Source organism: Caretta caretta, chromosome 8 (assembly GCF_965140235.1).
Source record: "Caretta caretta isolate rCarCar2 chromosome 8, rCarCar1.hap1, whole genome shotgun sequence".
Classification (NCBI taxonomy): Eukaryota; Metazoa; Chordata; order Testudines; family Cheloniidae; genus Caretta; species Caretta caretta.
In genome coordinates, this window is record NC_134213.1 from 98,731,092 (window position 1) to 98,748,987 (window position 17,896).

Below are 17,896 nucleotides of genomic sequence, written 5' to 3' on the forward strand. Positions count from 1 at the left end.
TAATGGAGTCCTTAGCAAAAGTGATATGACCACATGATAGAGTGGTCTCTGCACATACATATTCCTTGAATACAGCTTAATTTTACATGCCACTGGGAGCAGTTAGCCATTTTTGCCATTGAGTGCATGTAGGCTCTGTCCCAATGAACAATATATGGTAGCCATTTTTAAAGAGGCCAGTTAACTGGATTTCTCTTAGGAGATTTTTGTGTGCCAGCCTCTGTTTAGTGCTAAACTTTCAGTCTTGAAGAATAAAGGCCAAAAAAATGCCACTGGTGGTGAGGGCGGTACTCCTTCAAGTAAGGAGGCTTACTTCTGTCTGTCCATTTCAAATTCAAAATTTAATCTTAAATTTATTACACAGATTAACAAAAGTGCTTTTACCTGCTGGTTAATGGAGAGGACTCTATACCCTGGAGTAGGAAGACTGCCATTCTATCACACTTTCCTATCTTTCTTACCTCTGTCCTGATACTCCTTGGCCCACTCACATTTTTCTTCATGCTTCTCCGTGAGCATTACATCTGTGCATAGAGTTTTGTTAGCAAGAGTGCCTGTGGGTATGCCAGACTTCCCCTATGATGATGTCATGGGGAGATTGGGAAGTTAATTGTACATAGACTACAATGGGCTGCTATTCTGAGGCAGGAGGATTCCAGAGATGAAGAGAACTGTGGACTCTGAATTTGCTGGTGAATGTGGCATGTAATAAGCATGGAGGGTGGAATTTTTCAAAATGTTTTGGAATTACCCTAAGTCTTCTCTGATGGAAGTAAATGGTTAAAAGTCACTGATTTCTGTGTGTGTGTGGGGGGGGGGCGGGAGTTAGGCCGGCACTTGAATAGTTTTTGAAAATCTCACCCTTAGAACACAACTTTGGTGTTGCTATATGACACATCTGACTACTCATAAGCAAAATATTCAAAAAGCAGGCAGTCTAACTGTATATGCCATCTACTTCTCCTCTCACAGACACACTTAACCACTACTGTACACCACAGACCTTACACCATAGCCTTAATTCTGTGCCCTAGGGATGCCAGCGTTCCACCATTACCTCTTGCCAAACTATACCCTTCAAACATCAAAACAAAGTCGCTGTGCCCTATAGTGACACCATAATGGGGTGAAAAATTTTAAATTGGTTAACTGGGACAAAAATATCCATGTATTAGTCATAATAGCTGGGCCATAGGGTCATTCAGTTGCCTTAACTGTACATTTCCATACCATTAATGTGTGTGTTTGGAATTCTTTAAGTTTAACCTTATCCAAGTTTCCTGGGTTTATAATATTTGTACTTGGATAATTACAATACCCTATAATGTTCCTTAACCTAAATTCATATGCATCTGTTATTAGTTATAAGAACAAATGTGTCAGAATATCATTTAAGTTACCTCCAAAATTGCTGTGTTTGGAGCATTCTCACTTTTATTACCCACAAATACTCTCTGGTATGTTCATCTGTATATCTGAAGCATCTTATATCAGCATTAGGATTTTAATTCAGTAAATGGAATTTCCTCTGCTGGATGGAGCAGAGGCTCTAGCCAGCTGTTTTTTTGACTAGTTGACATGTAAAGAAGTACCTTGTCACAAGAATAAGTCTTCTGTTAATGCTAGCCATGGAGTTTACATTTTATATCCCTTTTAAAAAACAAAATCCTGGCCATTCTGTGGCCAATGTCTAGTCTGAACAAACACTAATGAAGGTTTTCTAAAAAGCAACCAAAATATACACCACCCTTGTTTGTCTTCGTGTTTTAGGTTCATTGATAGGAGTCCTTCATCACTCCTACCTGCTGCTCAGACACTAGCAGTAACTAGTGTTCAGTTATAGTTTGATTATACTTCTCTCTTTTTCCAGATGTGACTAAAACATGGAAAAAGTGAACAACAGCTAGCTCCACTAGCATCTCCGCTTAACATTACCTAACTCTGTTTTAGATTCTTGCTAGCTGAAACCAAAACGCCTTCAGCAGTTTCCTAGTTCATCCACAGCCTTGTTCAGGGAATCTGTTTCCCTGCCTTGCTACTTAACATCTTCAGTGATGATCTGGAGGTTGGGAGTAAATACACAGAAGTATTATCTGCTCACTTATTTATAGGGCGAAGTGTGGTGAGGACAGAAAAAATAATGAAGACTTTAAAAGATAAAACTTGCCAAACCAGCATACGGCATCTGTCAAATCTTTCTTCCAAAACAATAGGGAAGCTGTGTTGCTTCACCTTCACCTTCATATTGATCACTAGCAAATGAGTACCCATTGTGTGGCCATGAAAAGCTGAAGAAGCTAACTATCTCCATCAGTGAAGAGGACAACTGATGCCGTTCAGTTGCAGACATCCTGAAGCTATTCTGAAATTACATAAGATGAGGATTGTGCTTTGAGTTCTGCGGGATTCGAGTAAATGTTATAGGCAGTATTTGGAATTGTGTATGTATAATATTTATGCAGTTACCATTGTAAATAATTTTCCAAATTTGTATGTATGGTATAATTAAGATTCAGTGTTGGTGGAAGAGGTGTAGCTTTATGGGCATGGAGTGGGATTGTCTCAAAAGTTAGTTAGTTCTGCATAACAGAGAACTATTTAAAAACTATTGTCATGATACCTCCAACTAATAATAGTTTGGCTTTTCCCTCCAGATCAAGTGAAGGGTGGACTTCTCCCCTATTGAGTAAATGTGATCCTCTTCCTTTGCTGGGCTAAGGATGATAAATCGCAAAGAGAGCCAGTAACTGGAGGTGGTGACTTGGACCTCTTGGCCTTTTAGATTGGTTTTGGCCCTGTAGAATGTTAAATCGTAACTTCTTAACTTTATAACACTCAGTAGAACACAAATGAGAATCAGCTGGGGAAGAATACACAGCTAACTTTTTTGTGGAAGTAGCTTCACCCTCCACTCATGTATGCACACTGGATAAAGCTGTAGTACTGAGAAGAGTTGTAGGATGACACTGGGCAGCGAGTTACATTTTTGTGCTGCATTATAACAGCAAAGAAAGCCAGTTATTTTCTTTAGGCTGTAGCAGTTTAAAGTCATGGAGCTGAGAAGTTATATCTTCTCTCTGTTGTGAAGAAGAGGCGCATCTGGGAAGAAATTCAGAGCAACAATGATTAGGGGTCTTGAGAAATTGACTTAAGGAAAGATTAAGACCCACTCTTACAAACTGCTCTGAACAGGCAGTGTAAAGACCCATATTCACATCAGTGAGCTTTCTGGGTGCAAAGGTCTGTCTGCATAAAACTAGTTGCACTTACAGGTGTATTTGCTTCAGTAAACTAATCTAACATACTGTTTATGAAGTTCTTTCCCTAACTGCAGCATTTGATGTGTTTTTTTTTTTTTTAAAGTTACATAAGGTAATAAAAGCTCACATACTTTCCACTGACCTTATCTCACTAAACTTTTCATACGGCTTCTGCTAGTGCTTTGAGCTACTTCCATTTCTCTCCATTAAATCTTAAAATGCTCCTCACATATAGTCTGCAACCAACAGGTGTACAATAACACTGGATACCTCACATTCCTGTCATACTTTGATACCTGTAGAGCTTTTCATATAATGTACGCTACCATGTCAGCCTGAGCACTTGACAAGTAAATATTTTGCATCTGTGTGGGGGAAAAAAAAAAGTTGGACCAATAATTCACTCATATAACGATTAATTGTCAAGTAAAACACAATGAATCTTAATCATATTACACCTTCCTTTCATACTTTGTAAACCTAGATCTGGAAAATCTGAATTGGGGATTGGGCCTTGTTATCCTTAACTGTATGTGACTTTAATAATGTAGGAATTAATGTATGTGCAGACTGTTTTATAAAAGTTAAGCCCATGTCAGCTTATAAGGCATATTTAATTAAACAGTAAAAAAATGTACTGGTAGATTAAGTTCTGGTTTTACTTTTGCATGGTGAAATTATTCATCTTGCTTTAGATCTTCAGTTGTTTTGATTTAGAGGGTTTGACTAAGGAACTTCAGTTGAAGAGCCCAGAACAATTGTGGCAAATCCAGAAACAGTCAAACTCTCTGTGAGGTTCAGAGGTTTTAGGAAACAAGTGAAAAGTCTAAATAGTCGTATAATTATTCTTATAGGTACATCAAATTACAAAATGGCTTGTGTGTGCTGTTGATTTCGGATTTAAATAACATGGACACTGCCCCTTCTGTGGTGTCTTCGGAGGGGGAGGACAGTGATGAATCTGAGGATGCAAGTGATGAGGATGACGACTCTGGAGCAGAGATTGAAGATGACAAAGAAGCTGACGACGACGATGACTATGACGAAGATGATGATGGTGGAGATGATGAGGATCTCCATGACCCTGATGACAGTGAATTGGAAGAACTAGCAGAAAAGGAAGAGACAAGAAAGAGAGGTTGTACAGAAAAGCAGGTATGTACTAATTCTATAAAATGAAAAATTGTTAAACGGAGGACTCCTGCCTAGGCCCAAACTCTGAAGTGCTGTGGTCAGACAAGCGGGCTAGTTTTCTATGCCTGTGTCCCCCCCCTATCTAATTTATCTTTGTATTTATATTGCCTTCATCACATTTATGTGAGACCCCATATTTTGCCCAGGTTTGAGCTTGTACTGTTACTCATGGACACAGTGCTTACCCCGTGATTGCAGCAGGAATAGCAGCAGAATGAAACAATAGTATAGTCCTGGTCCATTTTCCTCTTTTATTCCTGGGAGGAATAGGGTAACTGCTTGGTTGGTGTGGGATTCATTGCTACCAGATAAAATTTTGAAAAATGACACTGTGGTTCATTTTCTAGTCTGCAGCTGCCCTTTGTGTTGCTGTTGGCAGCTTCTCTGACCCTGAAGACCTACCTGGATTAGCACACTTTCTGGAACACAGTATGTATCTGTTTATATTTCACATTTTCCTACTTCAGTGAAAAATGTGTTGCCAAGTGGTTTGAGTTTATATAAGACACTAAAAAAGCAGCGTTCTAGACTGCAGAATTAATTTTTTCCCATTTCAAATCTCGTGTGCCTGAGATTTTTCCCCACTGAACTCCAACTAAATGTAGAATACTTGATTAATGACTGTTTGCATACAAAATAACTCTTCCTATCTAAAATGTTGTGATAGGTTGTAAGTGGTATAAAATGTAGTTGAAGTTCAGTTTGCTTCAATTTTAAAGTATGGAGGCGACTGTTTTGGAATAATACAGTTTAATAAGGGAGAATGCAAAACATATAATAAAAAGATGTATACATGAGTCATGAGAATTCACTCCTTAACTTTGTATTTTGTAGATTTTTATGGCCTTAAGTATTGGACAGTATAAGTAACCTAGCTAAGTCTAAATGTAGCTTTTTGTATCTGTGTGACCATAGTGCTGTGTGTGTATATATCGCCCCCCCAAACTCTGCTTTCTAACACTTAATCTGTTGTTAAATGTGGACCAGGCCTTTCTCAGAGAACTAAAAGCATGCTTGATTGATTCTGATTTCTCTGGTTAGATGTGCAGGTCTCTAGCAAAATTTTGAATTCAGCTGTTCTGTTTTCCCTGATCCTATTTTCATTTGATTCAATGAATTGCTCCTTTGCAAACATTGTCCAATAGCAATTCTAAAATTTTCTTTTGAGAGCCTTAGTTGAGTGGTGGATTTTTCTTTCTTGTTGTTGGTTTTGAGTGGTTATTTTTTTTTCTGTGCTCTTGTAAATTTGAGGGAGTGTCTCCCAAAACAAAGCAAGATGGGTTTTTATTAAAGTGTATATTAAAGGTTATCTTGTAAGCTTTTCAATATTCATGGGTAGTCCTAGGAAACACACATGAGAGAGAAGGCACTTTAAAAAACAACAGCAACAAAAAAACCCTAAAACCGTTGGTCTTGATTTGCACACTCTTCCACTGCTTTTGCACCCATGTAACTCCATTGACTTCAGTGGAATTGTTCCTGATTTACATCAGTGTATGTGAGAGCACAACCAGAACCTTTGTTTTTATTGTTGTGCCTCATGTTTCCCTCAGGATAGGCTTCTTGCTTGTTCTTTAAATCTTGACTTTCCTGTCAAACAGGCTTGACTAGGAGGAAATTTAGAGGCTTTGTCCCATCAATACTGAATTTTTTCCCTTTTAGTTCACCTCTCTCTCCTTTTCTGTATGCAGTGTAGTTGTAGCCTTATTGGTCCCAGGATGTTAGGGACACAAGGTGGATGAGGATCTTTTATTGGATCAGCTTCTGTTGGGTGATGCTGGGCGTACCTTTCCCAGACCCAAAGAAGAGCTGTGTGGGGCTTGAAAGCTTGTCTTTCTCACCAACAGAAGTTGGTCCAATAAAAGATATCACCTTTCCTTAATGAATACACCTGCAGATGAGCCCACAAATGGCTCATGGGAGGTGGTGATCGATAGCTTGCATGTTTGGCCTTTGTATAGTGACCACTAGGGCCGAATTCAGATCAGGGTACTCAGTCAAGTTGTGGCTTAAGACATACTTGAGAACAAGCGTTTCATATTCCTGAATTATTGAATGATGTTAGGCCCACAGTAACTGACCAGCCTGCTTTTCAACTACCTTATCCATGGTACAGTTGTTTGTCTGTGGCAAGTTGGTGTAAAATGCTACTATTCTTATTTGGTAGCATCTTACACCCACTTGCTACAGGTGTAAATGACTACATGAAATGCAAGGCAGTGGAAAATCAGGCCATCAGTATGTAATTACTTCGTGTTCTAGGTGATGCCTCTGTCTTTCTGCAATCAAATGTTTATAAAATCTCCCTAATTTTGATGGATTGTGTTTCAGTGGTGTTTATGGGCAGTTTGAAGTATCCAGATGAGAATGGGTTTGATGCGTTCCTGAAGAAACATGGGGGCAGTGACAATGCCTCAACTGACTGTGAGCGGACAGTCTTCCAGTTTGATGTACAGAGGAAATACTTTAAAGAAGCACTTGACAGGTAACTCGATCATACCAAAAAAAGGATAGGTTAAAATAGACTAACATGATCTCTATCTGCCTGAGGAGACTGTGTGTAACTTTGCATTGCTTTTATCTTGGCCTGATTGAAGGGAACCTGCGGTGGCTTAATTTTTAGCGGTCTCCTTATTGCAACAGATGACATAGATGGAGGGACTGACTATCTTTTGGATCTCTTGCTATCTTTTGAGATTGCAGCTGTACCTCACAGTTGTGTTAATTCTCTTGTGATTAAGGTGATTTGTGCACCTGCTACAAGAGGAGGCAAGACTTCAATGGGTATGTCTACACAGCCTGTGGCAGTGAGCTTTCCAGTCTGAGTGGACGGACTCAGGCTAGTGCTCTAAAATAGCATGTAGACAGTGTGATGGGTTCGGTTACAGAGACCCCCTTGGGACTGTCACCTGATGTGCTGAAATTACCTCTGAGCCCGTTTTCCCTGATGGCTTGGGACTCCAGAACCCTGCCTTGTTGAGCCAGACACGCTAGTCTGCTGCAACACAGACCCAGGTCAGAACCACACCCCGAAAGCTGCTGACTTTAACCAAAAACTGCTCAGCAAATCACCTATCTCCAGCACCCAGACACCCAGTTCCCAATGGGATCCAAACCCCAAATCTGTTTTACGCTGTATAAAGCTTATACAGGGTAAACTCATAAATTGTCTATCCTCTGTAACACAGAGAGAGATGCACAGCTGTTTGCTCCCCCAGATATTAATCACTTATTCTGGGTTAATTAATAAACGAAAGTGATTTTATTAAGTATAAAAAGTAGGATTTAAGTGGTTTCAAGAAATAACAGACAGAACAAAGTAAGTCACCAAGCAAAATAAAACAAAATACACAAGTCTAAGCCTAATACATTAAGAAACTGAATACAGGTAAATCTCACCCTCAGAGATGTTCCAGTTTCACAGACTAGACTCCTTTCTAGTCTGGGCCCAATCATTTCCCCGGTACAGTTCTTGTTAGTTCCAGCTCAGGTGGTAACTAGGGGATTTCTCATGACTGGCAGCCCCCTTTGTTCTGTTCCACCGCCTTTTATGGCTTTGGCACAAGGTGGGAATCTTTTGTCTTTTTTTGTCACCTCTCCTTCTAAATGGAAAAGCACCAGGTTTAAGATGGATTCCAGTATCAGGTGACATGTTCACGTATCCTGTGAGTCCCCAAGCCTCCATTTTTTCCGGCTGACTCACAGGAACACAGGAAGGCTTACAAGTAAACTGAGCCATTTATAACCAATTGTTCTAGTTAATGCAAGATCCTAAGCCACCATTGATGGCTCACACTTTGCATAATTACAATAGGACCTCAGAGTAATACTTCATATTTCTAGTTTTAGATACAAAAAGGATACATGCATACAAATAGGATGAACACACTCAGTAGATTATAAAATTTGTAATGATACGTTAGAAGAGACCTTTTGCATGAAGCATATTCCAGTTACATCATATTCACACTTATAAACATATTTCCATAAAACATATGGACTGCAATATCACAGACAGCACTTTGAAGTTCTGTTTCAGGATGGAGTTTGGGCTCTGAAGTCTGCCCTCTTTGGCTTCAGAGCCTGGCCCCCAAAGCACTGTCTACGTGCTATTTTTAGGGCATTAATGCAAGCCCCGCTAGTCCAACTCTATCAGACTGGGCTGGGAGGCTTGCTGCCATGGGCTGTGTAACTATACATTCACAATGTATGTTTACTGCAGATAACGTGTTGGCTATATTTTAGGACTCTATAGTAAAGCCTCCTGTTGTTGCCATTTCTAGTTCATTCCATTTATCAATTACTCAGGAGAGCTGCAGCTAGAATCTTTTAGTGGCCTGTTCCTTTTAAATATGTGCCCCCTGAAGCTGTTTAATTTTTGGTTAAGTCTCTCTTCAAAAAAGAGAAAATCTTCAGTCTTACAGAAACGCTAGTTTATGTGGTACTATTCAAGAAAGTACATGTTTAGTGCCATGAAAGATCATTGAATTTGTTCACACCAGGCCATATGATATGGTAGCACAATAAAGCTCCACCATTCTAACTGGATTCCTGCCATAAGGAGAAAAGTATCTTCTCTCCTTTTTAGAAGTGCAAGTTTAATATTTTTAATACAGGTATTTCCCACTTCTTGCCCCCCATCCTCCTGCAGGAGGAAAGTAGTCTGCACAGCAATTGTGTGTTTTTTATCAAAGCCATTAATATGTTGATTGAGCTAAAGTTTGTGAGAACGTACACACAATGGGAGTGCTACTTTTATGGGAGCTATGAGCAAACATTTAAAGGCAGGGGTTCTCAAACTGGGGGTCAGGACCCCTCTGGGGGGTCACAAGGTTATTACATGGGGGGTCATGAGCTGTCAGCCTCCACCCCAAACCCCGCTTTGCATCCAGCATTTATAATGGTGTTACTTCTTAATATATGGGGGGGGGGGTGTCACACTTAGAGGCTTGCTGTGTGAAAGGGGTCACCAGTACAAAAGTTTGAGAACCACTGATTTCAGGGCAGAATTCAACCCTTTAAGCTTGAAGGGGTCTAGAAACTAGCAACAAAAATATTTAGAGGTATGTTAAGATTTTTCTTATACAGAGGGATTGAAAAGAATGGGGCTATTGAGACACAGAAAGGATATGATAGAGTTTGTAAAGTAATATAAGGTATAGAAAAAGTAATTTGTTAACCTTACTCATACAAGAATGACTGCAGCTAATGAATGTGAAAGGCAACAGATTACAAACTAATGAAAGGAAATATTCTTTAGCTCAATGGATAATGAAGCTATGGAACGCTTTGCCGCACGATGTTAAAGCAAAAAGCTGAATAGGATTTTAAAAAATAATTAGACGTTTGTTTATTTTCATTGTTTTCTAGTCTCCAATAAAAGGTCAGCTATCCAAAGCTCTTGCCAGTCTCTAAAAATGTACTTATACATAACCCGCTTGTCAGTTACTCCAGGATCAAATCACCTAACTGCATTGATATTGTCCAACTTAATTTAAAAATTCAATGCTTAATCCCTTATCCACTGAAGCATCTGGTATTGGTAGCCCTGTTGGAGACTAAAATTAGGCTAGATGGACCACTGATATGATCATTCTTGGGATGTAAAGGCAGATAACCATGCATCCTTTGGTACCATGTCCTACCAATGCACTTCCACTCCAAAGACTAAGGGCCCTTGCTTTTTCTAGTTTTTAAGAATGCTTAATTGGCTTTATATATTTTTCTATAAAGGCTTTAAGAACTGGTGAAAATGTAGTTTAGAATAAAACATTTCTGACTTAATGGAAATTCTAAATGTAAAAACAGTGGATGTTGTTTGTCACAAAAACAGGATTTTTTTGTTATAGAAAATCTTTTTTTGTTCTGCTCACTAGACAGTTGGGAGGGGGGGAGAATGAAATTTACCATTTTTCTTTATTTTTTAGGTGGGCACAGTTCTTCATTCACCCACTAATGATCAGGGATGCAATTGACCGGGAAGTTGAGGCTGTGGACAGTGGTGAGTGTAATGTTCTTCTCAGCAGTATTCCCCACCCCTGCGCCCTCCCCCTCCACCATTATTCTTTAGAATGTTTGGTGCTTGTTATAACAATATATTGCAAAACTCCCCACTTAAAGTACTGAGTACTGAATTTATTTAGATACTGTTTCCCTCAAATATAACCAATATGCTCCACTTCTGATTCACCACATGTTCTAGTAAAGCCCAAAGTAGTATCTAATTGGGCAGGGAGTACCTAAGTTTTCTGACAATAAGGCAGTACATATAGCTGACAGAAGCACGTCTGAAAAACTTCGCTAAATCAATAAAGCAAAACAAAACTGAAGTACAGAATGAAAAAGAATTAGGTTAGAGGTAATCTGCAAAGAGGTGAAAATGGTTGCTGCTGCTTTTTGATGCTCTGATACATAAAGAAGACCTGAAAGGGGTGAGTTTTTAGGGAAATATTAAAAATATTTTTTCTTCTTGTTTTTTAAGGTAGGAATTATAAGTATGGTCTTCCCTGATTTTGTTAGAGGACATACTAACGGCCCCAAATGTGTATTGTGAACTTTCTCATCCCTTCCACTGAATATGATCTTTAACAAGGACGTCTGTTCTCTGAAGTGCTTCTCAGGGGGCTGAGTTAAATTTAAGTTAACTAAAACAGAGTTTAAAACAGTCTAAGAATCCCTCATGCTTCAGCAGCTCAGTGTTCAATCTTGATTTCTTAATCCTGCTGGAGTTCCAGGGTAGATAAACTTTTGCTATAAATTACAAGGGATAGTAATATTTAACCTGTTCTATTGTACTTTCTTTTTTAAAGGTCCAATTCTGCAAGGTGTTGCCGGTTCTCCATTCCCAGTAAATGGAAGTTGAGGGCATGCAAAACGTTGCAGGATTGGGCACTAAATGTCTCTCTCCCCCCTCACCCTCCCTTGGTTTTCCCTTCCCTCCCCATACTTGGCTTCTCAGCAATGAACTGAGGTTTTGTTCTCTTCTTTGTCCATTTTGAGCCGGGGGTGGGGGGGAGAAGTGATGTAGTTCAGCTACTTCACTGCTGCTTCATGTGCCTGGCAAAAAATGCTCCCAGTGTTGCTCCATATAATGTATCCCCTTTCAAGGTTAGTATTCGTTACATAGCAACATTGCCTCACATAGTGATGTTTATACAGTGCTAATGCTTTAAATTAACAGAGTATCAACTAGCAAGACCCTCTGATGCAAACAGAAAGGAAATGCTGTTTGGAAGCCTTGCCAGGCCTGGGCATCCTATGAAGAAATTCTTTTGGGGTATGTTCTTTTCTGACACTCTAAGACTTCATTAAACATGTGGTGTTAGAAAAGGTAGTAAAATGTCTTAACGATATGGGATTATTTGTAGTATTGCACTAAAATCTGGTGGCAGTTGAAATGCGTGAAAACAGTTCTTCATTCTGAATACAGTAAAACACTTTGGGATAAAAGGTGCAACATCTATTTAATATATTTTCAATATTTAGCTGGTGCTAGTTAGACTGGCTCATGGTCAGTTTGTGTTAGCGTACTGGTGATGCTCTTTAGGGAAGCCCTGGTTTGCATAACCTCTTGTCTTTTTCCTTTAAAAATCCTTGGGAAAATAAGGTTTGTATCTGGACATAAAAGAAAAAGTACATGTGGGCTCACAAGGACTGAGTCTAGGAAGGTATTTCAGAAGAGTTGGTTCAGTCTCAGGGCTGCAGTAGCAGATGAAGAGTTGCTTCTCTGCCATTCCACAGCCTTGTGGGTGGGAGAGAATTCACTTCATATGGTCCCAGGAGAGCCCTTCTGCACCAAGTCCCAAGTGTGCTGCTGTGCGTAAGTTACAATCTAATGCTTGTGTTAAACCTTATCAGCTTTGAAATCTAGTCAGGTTAAAAAATGGAGTGTAGTTCCATGTGCTACATCTACAGCTGAATCTCTCCTGACAACTGTTTCAGTTTTACAGTCACATTTTCCTTTTAAATTAGTTGTGCAATAGGGGAGAAAGTGTTGCATAAATAGGGGAAACAAAAAGGCCATACACCAAGAGCTGTCCACAGTGCACAAAGTGAACAGACAGAAAACACTTTTTCCTGAAATATTTGTTACTTGTTACAATACTAAGTAAAAACTGAGTGAAGTGTAACTTCAAAGTTGATGTTCCTTTAACTCTGTTTTCTGGCAGTTGTTTTTGTGTGTTAATACAGAACCTTAACATTAGTTTAAAAAGTCCTGTGTATGTTTTCAGCATTTCTTTGTGTATTTATGCCATTAGAACACTCTGTGCCAGATCCTGCATCCCTTGCATGTACAGAATTCCTGTTGGCTTTACTGGGAGTTTTTGGTACTCAAGGAGTCCAAGACTGGGTCCTGTGATCTTATGTTATATGAGGCTGTGGCATATCAGTATCCAGATAACTGACCATTTTTTGAATATATTTACAGGCAATGCAGAGACACTCAAACATGAGCCTAAAATGAATAATATTGATACCTACACCAGGCTGAGGGATTTCTGGCAGCGCTATTACTCTGCTCACTATATGACTTTAGTCGTCCAATCTAAAGGTAACAGCAGTTGTTGCTTATATACAGTCAGTTATATACTGCTTTGAAATAGTGGTCTGTTTTAAGTCTCAGCTTAGCTCTAGCCCCATCTGCTTACATAGTGCTTCACGTCTGTGACTTGTATTGTTCTACAGGCTTGCTGGGCAAGCATCTATGTGCATAGCTTTTAAACATTTAAATTAGTTTTTAGGAATGTCTTGGAGTTCTAACCATCAGTTGTGAAATACCTAACCAGGGAACCACAAGCTTGAATCCTGACTTGAAACTCTCATCTGTCTTTGATGTCCTTACGTTGATTTCCAGCAGCTTGCTTTTTGTGTGTTTTCAGGTGAGATCTTCACACAGAAGATCCGTTTTCTCTGTATGGAGACTAGAGATTCTGTGACTTTTTTTTCAGTAGGAATTAGGGGTTTGTCCTGGGCAAAACTGCATGGCACACACCACAACTGAATGCAGGTGAAAGTGACAACATTTCAGTAGTGAAATGATTTTGTACTTTGGGCTGATACATTCTATAAATGACATCCTGATCGACCTTGTGTTAGATCTCAGTTCAGCAAAGCACTTAAGCTTGAGGTTGAAGGGAGTTTATCATGTTCAGTTAAGCATGTGTTTGAGTCCTTTACTGAATAGGGATAGACTTAAGCAAACTCTTGAAGTTAGGTATGGGCTTAAGTGCTGCTTTTGAGCCTAAAATTCTCTGTGCCTCAGTTCTCCATCTGTAAAAATGGGGATACCACCTTTTCCTCTCTGACCTTTATTTTTCCTATCTAGACTGTATGCTTTTCAGGGCAGAGTCTGTGTGTTACCAGACTTTTGTACAGTACCTACCAGGTTAGGGCTTCTATAGATGCTACTATAATAATGGAAAACATGCTAAGTTGGATGCATTGGCCTTGGGTAGTATTTGCAAAAGGCAGATTACATTGATAGTAGTTCTGTTGGTTTTGCTTGTGATTGGAAGAAATGCATGGGAACCACTAGCCCTGCATCTCTGTTAGTTCCATCTCTGTTAAAAAAGTGATGTTTGCACTCCAGCACTTACCAATTTAGAGAGAACTGGCCTGCTGTCTCCCTAAATTAACTTGGGCAAATGGGGCAGGTTTAGTAACCTGCCCTTATCATGAGAATCTGCCTTTGTCCTTCAGTAAGGTGTATTTTTTTTTTCTCTCCTTACTAGAAACTCTGGATACTTTGGAAAAGTGGGTGACTGAAATCTTCTCAGCGATCCCAAATAAGTAAGACTCTTTTTTGGTTACTTTCTTACATGGAAGCTGTGAAATTACATTGAAGACTTACAAAATTCCATGCATGCACTGTTCAAAACTGTTGCGATTTTAAAAATGGCATTTCTCCATTATTGAGGAAATTATCCTCTTCTGACTGAATACTGTTTGACTTTGGAGGCTAAAAGTTAGGTTTTATTTTGGTTAAATATTTCTTAATGTTTTTGCATAGCAAGTTTTAAGCATTTAAGATGCTATGGGGTATCTGCCTGAAGTTGGAGCATGATTGGCATCTGCTACACCTGTGCTGGTGCCTTGTTGCCTGCTGTGGTTGGATGGTAAATTATAATCTGCAGTTACAGCATTCTAAATCTTACATCACTGCTTTGTGTTAGATAAATGCAGCAAGTTACAGCTGAATAATGGTTTGTGGTGATTGTTAGCTGTCATCTTTATAGCTACAACAGATTTTAATTGTGGCTTTCCAAACTAATACAGTATAATCCACTGTAGCATGCTGTCTAAAATGGGCACGTAATCCAAATGTTGTCTTAACCTTAAAATTGCTGAATTTATAGGGCGTATCCCCTCAATTAACAATAAAATAATATAAATAAAACAATCTTACCAATTTGTAGCTGAAAATGACTGTTTCCCCCATCTCATACCTGGTGTGAACACTTCTTGGTGTGTTACAGAACACTGGGTGACTTACACACTCTTCCTCAAACTGCAAGTTCCTGCTGACAAAATAATCTTTGTTTAAAGATGGCACCCTTTTGTTTACTTATTTATGTCAATATCTCTATTAGAAATCAAAGAGGGATAGGGAAACAAGGGGCTCTTACAACCTACCAGGCACTTAACAAGGTGTGGTGGTGCAGTCTGTGTGTGAATTTTGTGATATTCTTGCCTGCACCTGCTCCAAACTTCTGCTCCATGCTAGCTTTGGGAGGTTTGGTGCCATCAGTGGATTGATGTGCCCAAAACTTGGGGGGCAGGGTTTGTGGAAGTACTCAGAGGACTGGTGAATGTAGTGTTTCCTTTTATTCGGGATGTTTGTAGCTCTTGTGCCCTAATCCAGAGTCGCATCAAAAGACTAGACATTTTGGTTCTCTAGGGGCTTGAGGTGATCATCACTTCAGGACTGTGGGCATAAAGCAGCTTGTACATGCCTCTGTGTGAACCTGGATCATGACAAGTAAACATCATGCTACATACTTCTATTTTATTTTATTTATTTATTTTTTTAAAAGTGGCTTACCCAGGCCAAGCTTTGGTCACCTGACACAGCCTTTTGACACACCAGAATTTCACAAACTTTACAGAGGTGAGTGAACTGATTTCTTCTTTCTGTATTGTTAAGTGTTCTAAGTTTGAATTGTATATATCACTGTGCAGATTCTTATTTCTTTGTTTTAAAATGGACAATTTATTTTTGTTTTAATAATGTAGGGTTATATATTTTTCCCATTACTTTCTGCATTAAATACAATATTTTGCCCACTTCTGATTTATCAGACTTAGAGACAGGAGTAGTACTGTGTTTGCATTTAATTAATACATTTCTTCCTGTTCAGTTGTTCCAGTCAGAAAAGTTCATTCATTGAGCATCACCTGGGCACTTCCCCCACAGGATCAGCATTACAGGTGAAGTTGGACAACATCTTATTGATGACATATGCTTGACTATAGGAAAAAAAAATCCTCTAAATAACTGAGGCTCTTAAGATTTGTTCATATTGCAAGTTGTGCTGGCTTAAGTAAAGGTGTGTTAAAATTAATCTAAATAAACTAGTGCAAACCCCTGTGTGGACACTCTTAAACTGATTTAAATCTGTTTTATACAGATTAAGCTTAAATTGATGATCAATAAACGAGCTGTTCATCTCAATGTCCTGATTTATTTTCAGTTGAGTCATTATGTTCTGTCTACCTAAATTCCACTTCTATTTTCAATTTGATATCTCTTTATAGAGATGCTGTTTAAAGATGACACTTGTCACGGGTGAATTGGGCAGTGTATAATGGAGTTGTTTGTCTGGTGATTTGGGATCTTTGCATAAAAGATGGTAGTTTTACGTCTTGTCATTGTAAACTTTTTTTGTTTTAGGGTAAAGCCACTTCACTATATCTCCTGGCTAGTGGGACATGAAGGCAAAGGCAGTGTTCTTTCCTTTCTTAGGAAAAAGTATGTATCAGATATCAATACTGTCCACTGTAATAAAAGTGAAAAATAATATTCTAAAGTGAAAATATTTGGGAAAATTGATCTAAGATTAAGAAGAGGCAACTTTTCTTGGTAATTCCCTTTCAAGTTTGTGGCAGCAATGTTATTTAAGTAGTTTAGGATACTCTGAGAATTTACTTCCTTATTGTCTTGGTACCAGAAACAAAAAATGCAACCAGAATTGGAGACTGACACTTGGAGCACTCCAGCTGAAAAGTTGTATATGGAAACCTCTGTTTTTGTTAGAGCTGAGGATTAAGGTGGTAACACTACTTTTAAACATGAACAAAATGCTTGTTGTTAATCGGTTTTCAAATCCCAAATGTTGAGAATAGAGATGTTCTGTGAATTCAGAATTGCAAATTTATATGTAAAGAAAATGAATTATTTTTCTTACCTATCATGGTCCTGAAAGTTCATTGCTTCCCTTAGAGTATTTGGATAACACAGTGTAAGAAGCACTGTTCCTACAGTGTAAAAACCAGGCATGTAATCAGCACTTGTGGGAAAACAAAGTAGTCATGATTTGTTCCAGCAGCATATTTGATCTTTAAAAAACATTTTTGGTTCATGCTAAATAAATCTCAAGAGGGTGTATGCCCTTCTAGAATGTCCTGTTTTTAATTTTTTATTTCTCAGAGCTTTGCACTGTGTTTTGTGAATTGGTAGAAAGGTATCTTCTAGTAGTCAGTTTTGGTATCTCTGCAAGTCCTTCAGGCAGTCCTTTCATTATGCAAGTCTGAAATAAGCGTACTGTAATTATAGCCGTATTTCAGGATAGCTTTTAACTGGAATAATGGATACTGGGTTTAATTCTTCAATAGATTTTGGGCCCTTGCATTATATGGAGGAAATGGTGAGACAGGATTTGAACAGAACTCCACCTACTCTATCTTCAGCATTTCTGTGACTTTGACTGATGAAGGTTACAAGCACTTCTGTGAGGTAAACCTTATTGCAACTTGGATTTCTGACCATTTTGGTATTTCCAAATGTCAAAAAACTTTATCAGTTTGTCTTTGTCTTCAGGTTGCACATGTTGTATTTCAGTATCTGAAGATGTTGCAGAAAAGAGGGCCAGATAAAAGGTAACCATTTAAATCCTTTGTAGTGTGTTGTATCTTTTTTTACTTTTTTGATAAATATATATATGAGAACAGATGCAAAGAATCAGTGGTGGTGGGGGGTGGGGGGAAGCTTTGGTTTAAAAAAAGCCCCAGGAATTGTAGGTCACCATAAAAAGGCAATATGACAAACTGCAGAGGAGCGGTAACTGTCACCGACTGGGGTTTGCTGACTGCTCTTGTATGCTTTAGGGAAAGGGTTAGTGTTCAGAGAGCACAACCATATGTGCTCTTACCTTAAGTCATTTCCATTTGAATGACCCAAGTGCTCTGATTTTAGGGCTGGAAAAATAGCACCGGTTTACCTTAAA

General features: G+C 38.8%; 1 protein-coding gene across 1 annotated transcript in view; it reads left to right on the plus strand.

The window, feature by feature from the left end:
* NRDC (nardilysin convertase) overlaps window positions 1-17,896 on the plus strand; it is a 46,596-nt gene that overhangs the window by 2,273 nt on the left and 26,427 nt on the right. Inside the window, exons 2-13 of the mRNA XM_048861476.2 lie at window positions 4,115-4,415; window positions 4,802-4,883; window positions 6,786-6,939; window positions 10,382-10,455; window positions 11,635-11,730; window positions 12,883-13,005; window positions 14,186-14,243; window positions 15,488-15,561; window positions 15,812-15,881; window positions 16,345-16,422; window positions 17,286-17,406; window positions 17,491-17,549. Coding sequence (XP_048717433.2) covers window positions 4,115-4,415; window positions 4,802-4,883; window positions 6,786-6,939; window positions 10,382-10,455; window positions 11,635-11,730; window positions 12,883-13,005; window positions 14,186-14,243; window positions 15,488-15,561; window positions 15,812-15,881; window positions 16,345-16,422; window positions 17,286-17,406; window positions 17,491-17,549 — 1,290 coding nt within the window. The remainder of the gene's footprint in view (window positions 1-4,114; window positions 4,416-4,801; window positions 4,884-6,785; window positions 6,940-10,381; window positions 10,456-11,634; window positions 11,731-12,882; window positions 13,006-14,185; window positions 14,244-15,487; window positions 15,562-15,811; window positions 15,882-16,344; window positions 16,423-17,285; window positions 17,407-17,490; window positions 17,550-17,896) is intronic.